Genomic DNA, 6,753 nt, shown 5'->3' on the forward strand with positions numbered 1-6,753 from the left:
TTTGTTCTTTTCTATTTCCTTCTAAAATGTAAAAGTTATAAGTAGTGTCTAAAAATCACAGCGGTATTTGTTACTAGTTTCAGCAAAAGAATATCTAAAACTTCTTTAATAGTTTCTTCTATTACTACGAGATTTTCGTCGTTCACAATAAGGCAAAGCCTACAGGACTGTTCCTTTTTACACATGTTTTATAGAATTTCAACGTTAATGCTACTTACAGTATACTAATCAATTTGATTAGTATACTTGTGATGTTATTTAATACTTTTCACACAACACTAACCTACAAAATATTTCTAGGTTGTACCAAAGAAAAATTTAGTTACTAGTAAATTATAAAGTATATTGTTCTATGGTTTGAACATGTAGACAAGTAGTGTTCTATGGTGCACAACGACAGATTTGTAGCGTTTTCGATTTATATGAACTTTTAGAGTCATTCCCATGACCCGTTCCATGGTGCACTTGACAAGGCATGGGTCGTGTTATACTTAAGTGAATACACCTATCCATATTTTTTTTACAGGCGACCGAATTTGGAAATAAGGTCTGTTTATTTACATTCTTGCTCCAGCTCCCATTCGTAACAAGATTTTTAAAACTGATTTCGTACGTTTATTGAAAAGTTTTTACTCTTATTTTCAAATAATATACAATTTATAAAACAGAATGGATGGTCACAAAAATAATAAAGTTGACCTAATTATAATTGAAAATATAAATAATCAGTCTATTTCCACTATTCGGTCTCATTAATAAAAATGCATAGGCGTATTCGCTCAAATTTCACATGATCCGTGCCGTGGCATGCGTCGCATGGAACGGAATACGGATGAGTGTGGAATGACATAAAACTAAGCAATGATCTGACGTCAGAAAGGAATTAAATGGCCATTAGTTCTATTTCTATTCAAACGACGTTTTAGGTTTCAAATTATGTTAGGTTATTGTATCGAATTTTTGTTTTTATTTTTGAAGGAAATATTAAAGTAGTAATGTTGAAGTTAGTAAAAAGCATATGCGAGAAGGATATGTCCTGTGGGCTTTGCCACAGCATCATAAATGACGGAAATTTCGTTGTAATAGAAGAAACAATCGAACAAGTCCTAGATGTTCTTTTGCTGAAACTAGTAAGAAAAGATAAACCTTTGAACATTCTTAAGACAGGCCTGATTCATTTACATTTTAGGACAGTACGGAAAGAGACAAATCCATAATGTGCCACACTTGTTCCAGCAAACTGTTTGCTGCATTTAATTTTAAGGCTACCTGTACGGATACGGAGGACTGTATCTTTCCTTACATTGATTTTGAAATGGGAGCACCTGTCGACCTAAGTAAAATTTATCTGAAGATAAAAGGTAAAGAACATTTAAAATATATTGGAAGACGAGAGGATTTGACGACTGTGTATGCGGGTAATCACCTGCGGGTTTATGTCAATAAAAAAAGTGGATGTTGATTCGTCCCGCATGTATATTCCAGAAGTGGTAAGTACGAGCTGCCAAGACGAGCATCGCAGTGGTCGACCAAATGAGGTGACGACTCCAGAAATGGTGAAGAAAATCCACAAAGCGGTACTGGATGATCACACTCGAGCAAAAACAGTGTCGTGAAGATGTTTCAATCGAGTGTTTAGCGAAGTTTCACAGCAACAAAACAGAATTTTTGCGCCGTTTCATGACCATGGATGAAACATGGGTCGATCACTTCACACCCGAAACAAAAGAACAACCAAAACAATGGACCGAAAAGAGTATTATGCGAACTTATTGCAACGTTTGAGCGAAGAAATCAAGCAAAAACGGCCGCATTTGCCTAAGAAGGAAGTGTTTCATCAAGACAATGATCAATTTTCTCCATTTTCACAAATTTACTGAAAACGTTCACTATTGGTGGCTGTCAAACAAATACTAAGCAACATGGCGTCTTCAAACTTGATATATATGCTTTATAGATTGTGTACTTTCTAACACAGTGATATTTTTCAAACAACTACCGCCATCTCTAGGTCAGGTCGGGTACTTCTGGGACCACCCTTGTACAATCCTTAAAATTATTATCAACAGAGAATTATTAATTCAGACAATAAATTGCTATATGCTTGGAATGTTTTGCCTGAGTTGGGCAATAAAAAACACTCATAATAATATTGTGTTAAAAAAAGACGATAATGTATATGATGACCCTGCTATCGACTTAAATGAAATAGACCCCTGAATTTTGTGCAAAACCGTACTTATCTTATCAACTTCGACGTCACCTGTTACATGGGTGTTGTATAACAATGAAAAAGTAATATTAACGGTCGATAGAAGGAAGCACAAAAAACAGGCACTTAGGTAGGAAATTCTGGAAGGAAGCCTAAATAGTCGAAGATAGGTAGTTGAAGTGAGAACAGTGTGCAGATAGGTAGCAAGACGATCGGCGGGCAGTGTGACAAAGTAGTGTAAAATTAAGTGTTTAACCGGTATTAGTTAGCAGGTAATATTCTTTAAGTACTTTGTTGTTAATTGTTCTATGTAATCTTATGATTGTGATGGTTATAGATGTTTCATGATAATAATTCTTTGTATGTTTAGCTTCCATTGCTTTATGCTCAAGGGCATATATTTTTCTAAGGTAAAATTGTTATAATTATTATTAACGATTGCTCATTATTTATTTCATGTTAAAATATATATATTGTGTGGGCGCCCAGACATTACAATAATGACTCCTTTGTTTCACATCTAACTTGTTTTTGTCATGATTACGTTGTTCGTAAAATATAGATGTTTCATGATAATAATTCTGTATATGTTTAGCCTTCATTGTCTTACGCTCAGGGGCGTATATTTTTCTAAGATAAAATTGTTACAATTATTATTAAAGATTGCTCATTATTTATTACATGTTAAAATATGTATATTGTCGTGACTGCCCAGATATTGCATTAACGACTTCTTTGTTTCACATTTAACTTGTTTTATCATGATTAGGTTGTTCTTTGATTTCTTGTGCTCACTTTATGTCATACGTCTATACGAGCCTTGTTGAATTTACTAACATTTTCGCCCGTGCGGAACGAATCTGGATTAAGCTCGATTGCCTCCCGTATGGGACTCCAGTGTTATGAAGGATCTTCCGAAATCTCAACTATAGCTGGATTGCCTCCCGTATGGGACTCCAGTACCTTCCGGCTCTGCCGGCTAACTAACACCAAACCTCTTCAGTTTTACTTGGAAGTGTGTATGACTAATATGAGGTAACAGATGACATTTAGTGACACATTAAATGAGACAGGTCTTATTTATCATTAGCAAAGGTTCTTAATTTATGCCTTTGGTTAGCGGTTGTTTTGTATTTATATTTGGGTGGTAAGAGCAACGATCGTGGGTTTCTCTGCCATGCTCTTTCCCCACAGGAGCTCTAGGTGAGCCTGGCACTCTCATTTTATGTTAAATGGTTGTTGATGTTTTTGTTGTTCTTTATATTTGTCACGTTTAATTTGAAGATTGTTGTATGTCAATAAAAGTTAGGTGTATTTACTCTGCTTTTGTTTTATATAATTAAACCATACATCCCCTCTACAAAGTTAGTAGCCAGCGCCTTCCGGTCAATAAAAAATAAATACACACAACGTAGGTATTCCTTATGACGATCACATATTTTTGGCCACAACTACGTTTACTTATTTTTTATCGAACCTAGGGTTGTTATATTACAATTTGGAAATCGATATTAAGAAAATATAGTGGCGAAAAAATTTGAAATTTGGACATACCTGTATATCGACGCTTTAGTACGAAAACATGCTATCTCGAATTAAGCTTGGAAAACATGCTAACTCAGATCTTTAGGTAAAAACATGCTATCTCAATGTGACTAGAAATTTAAGTTGGCACATTGAATAGTTGAAACCATGCATATATAATAAACATATAACATATATTTAAAAAAGTAAGAGAAAAAAGTAGTAGAAGTAAGAAAGTAAGGAAATGTAAGGAAGTTACTGTTATAAACGACAAAATTGTTAATGAAAAAAATTGAATAATATGCAGTATGCTGCAACACCTACATTACTCGACGTTAGTACTTTGGAGTATATTTCTGCAGTTAGTGGGTCCTGTACTTTCGCTCCTTGGAAGAGCTACCGTGTACTAACATGTGCCGAGAAAGGTGTCCCTTCCTTTTAGTCTCGTAGTCACAAGTATCGCACCTATACAACGGGGAATCTTTATGCTTGAACCGGTGGGCCGCCAAATTGTTCTTATAGGCGGTTACGTAGTCGCAAAGGTTGCACTTGTAAGTTTCCGTTCCCCGAGGAATCGTGTGCTTCTCTCGGTGCGTCCCGAGGCTGCTCTTGTGCTTCGTCTCGAAGTCGCACACGTCGCACTTGTACATCCGCACCTGCGAGCTGTCCTTGTGGATCGCCTGGTGCTTTACGAAGTTGTACTTGTGAATGGTCTCCATGCCGCAGACGTCGCACTTGTAAGTCGACACCAGAGACGTGTCTTTGTGCGTGAGCTGGTGACGAGCCAGGTTCGCCTTGTGTTTGGTTCGGAAACCGCACGTGTGGCACTTGTGTTCGCGCGCCTGGGAAAAGTCTTGGTGGGACAGTTCGTGGCGCTTCAGGTTGCCCTTCCGCTTCGTTTTATAATCGCACTTCCCGCACGAGTACGTCGGTATGTCGGGACAGTCCCCGTGTTTCAGCATATGAAGCTGTAAGTGCCCTTTAAAGGAAGTCCCGTAATCGCAGAATTGGCACTTGTACTTCTTCGCGGGGGACTTGTGGGATAAACAGTGCACCTGCAACGCCCGCTTCTTTATCGTCTTGAAACCGCAGACGTCACACTCGTACTCTGCGGGTTTCCCGTGTGCCAAGTTATGTCGTACGAGGTAATGCTTGTACTTGGTTTCGAAGCCGCACGTGTGACACTTGAACTTTCGCTCGGCGGACGCTTCGTGGCTTTTCTGGTGGGCGATAAGAGTCCTCCTGCGCTTGGCTCTGTAACTGCAAGTGTCGCATTTTAACATCCGCGCCTGCACCAGGTCATCGTGTCTTTCAAGGTGGCGAGTGAGGTTGACTTTACGGTGGGTTTTGTAGTCGCATTTGTCGCATTTGTGCGATTCTATCTGGGACGGATCCGTGTGAGCTAAAGAGTGCCGCTTGAGAGAGCATTCGTGGATCGTCTGGTAATCGCACACATCACACTTGAAAGTTGGTACTTGGGAAAAGTCCCGGTGTACCAGTTGGTGGCCCACCATGGAGTTTCTACGTTTGGTTTCAAAACCGCAGGTGTAACACTGGTACCTTCGGGACGCCGGTAGGGCCTTGTGCATGAACTCGTGTTGTCTAAGGTTCTTCTTACGGACAGATTCGTAATCGCACGAGTCACATTTGTACTTTTTTAACTGCGTCGAATCGCTGTGGTTTGATTCGTGCTTCTTACTGTCGAGCATATGATTCTTTGCTTCTGCATCCGTTAGGCCACACTCGCTCGAGTAGTCCACGCGTTCGTCACCTGGGATTTCCAACAGTGCGTCACTGAAAAAAATACAAATCGTATACATCTTTGGTAAAAAAGTTCTGCATAAAATTCATATTTTCGTTAAACAATTTTTTTTTTGAAAAACGGTGCGACCCGTCGATTTTTATTTGATCCAGGGCACCTTNGCAACGCCCGCTTCTTTATCGTCTTGAAACCGCAGACGTCACACTCGTACTCTGCAGGTTTCCCGTGTGCCAAGTTATGTCGTACGAGGTAATGCTTGTACTTCGTTTCGAAGCCACACGTGTGACACTTGAACTTTCGCTCGGCGGACGCTTCGTGGCTTTTCTGGTGGGCGACTAGAGTCCTCCTGCGCTTGGCTCTGTAACTGCAAGTGTCACATTTTAACATCCGCGCCTGCACCAGATCGTCGTGTCTTTCCCGGTGGCGAGTGAGGTTGATTTTACGGTGCGTTTTGTAGTCGCATTTGTCGCATTTGTGCGATTCTCTCTGGGACGGATCCGTGTGAGCTAAAGAGTGCCGCTTGAGGGAGCATTCGTGGATCGTCTGGTAATCGCACACATCGCACTTGAAAGTTCGTACTTGGGAAAAGTCCCGGTGTACCAGTTGGTGGCCCACCATGGAGGTTCTATGTTTGGTTTCAAAACCGCAGGTATAACACTGGTACCTTCGGGACGCCGGTAGGGCCTTGTGCATGAACTCGTGTTGTCTAAGGTTCTTCTTACGGACAGATTCGTAATTGCACGAGTCACATTTGTACTTTTTTAACTGCGTCGAATCGCTGTGGTTTGATTCGTGCTTCTTACTGTCGAGCCTATAATTCTTTGCTTCTGCATCCGTTAGGCCACACTCGCTCGAGTAGTCCACTTGTTCGTCTCCTGGGATTTCCAACAGTGCGTCACTGAAAAAAATACAAATCGTATACATCTTTGGTAAAAAAGTTCTGCATAAAATTCATATTTTCGTTAAACAATTTTTTTTTTGAAAAACGGTGCGACCCGTCGATTTTTATTTGATCCAGGGCACCTTGTTATGTGGAATTTTTTTTTTTTTCGACAATCCACTTACGGCAGCGATGACAATTTTTTTTAAATGACAACGCATATTTATTTCGTTCGAAATTGATGACAGTGATAATTATCTAAACAATGGTGTGAAAATTTCGATGTCTTACATAAGAATTTTTTTTAGAAAAATGCACCTTAAGTTCTTATAAGTGATAATTGTCTACTTACACTATTAATGGCTCCGAAAAGGA

General features: G+C 39.6%; 1 protein-coding gene across 1 annotated transcript in view; it reads right to left on the reverse strand.

The window, feature by feature from the left end:
• Positions 1 to 3,967: 3,967 nt before the first annotated feature.
• LOC108908727 (zinc finger protein 761-like) overlaps positions 3,968 to 6,753 on the reverse strand; it is an 11,817-nt gene continuing 9,031 nt past the window's right edge. Inside the window, exons 4-5 of the mRNA XM_023454997.1 lie at positions 5,656 to 6,396; positions 3,968 to 5,530 (exon numbers count right to left, since the gene is read on the reverse strand). Of these exons, the coding sequence (XP_023310765.1) occupies positions 4,099 to 5,530; positions 5,656 to 6,396 (2,173 nt within the window). The 3' untranslated portion in view covers positions 3,968 to 4,098. The remainder of the gene's footprint in view (positions 5,531 to 5,655; positions 6,397 to 6,753) is intronic.

Source organism: Anoplophora glabripennis, unplaced genomic scaffold, assembly GCF_000390285.2.
Source record: "Anoplophora glabripennis isolate ALB-LARVAE unplaced genomic scaffold, Agla_2.0 scaffold446, whole genome shotgun sequence".
Lineage (NCBI taxonomy): Eukaryota > Metazoa > Arthropoda > Insecta > Coleoptera > Cerambycidae > Anoplophora > Anoplophora glabripennis.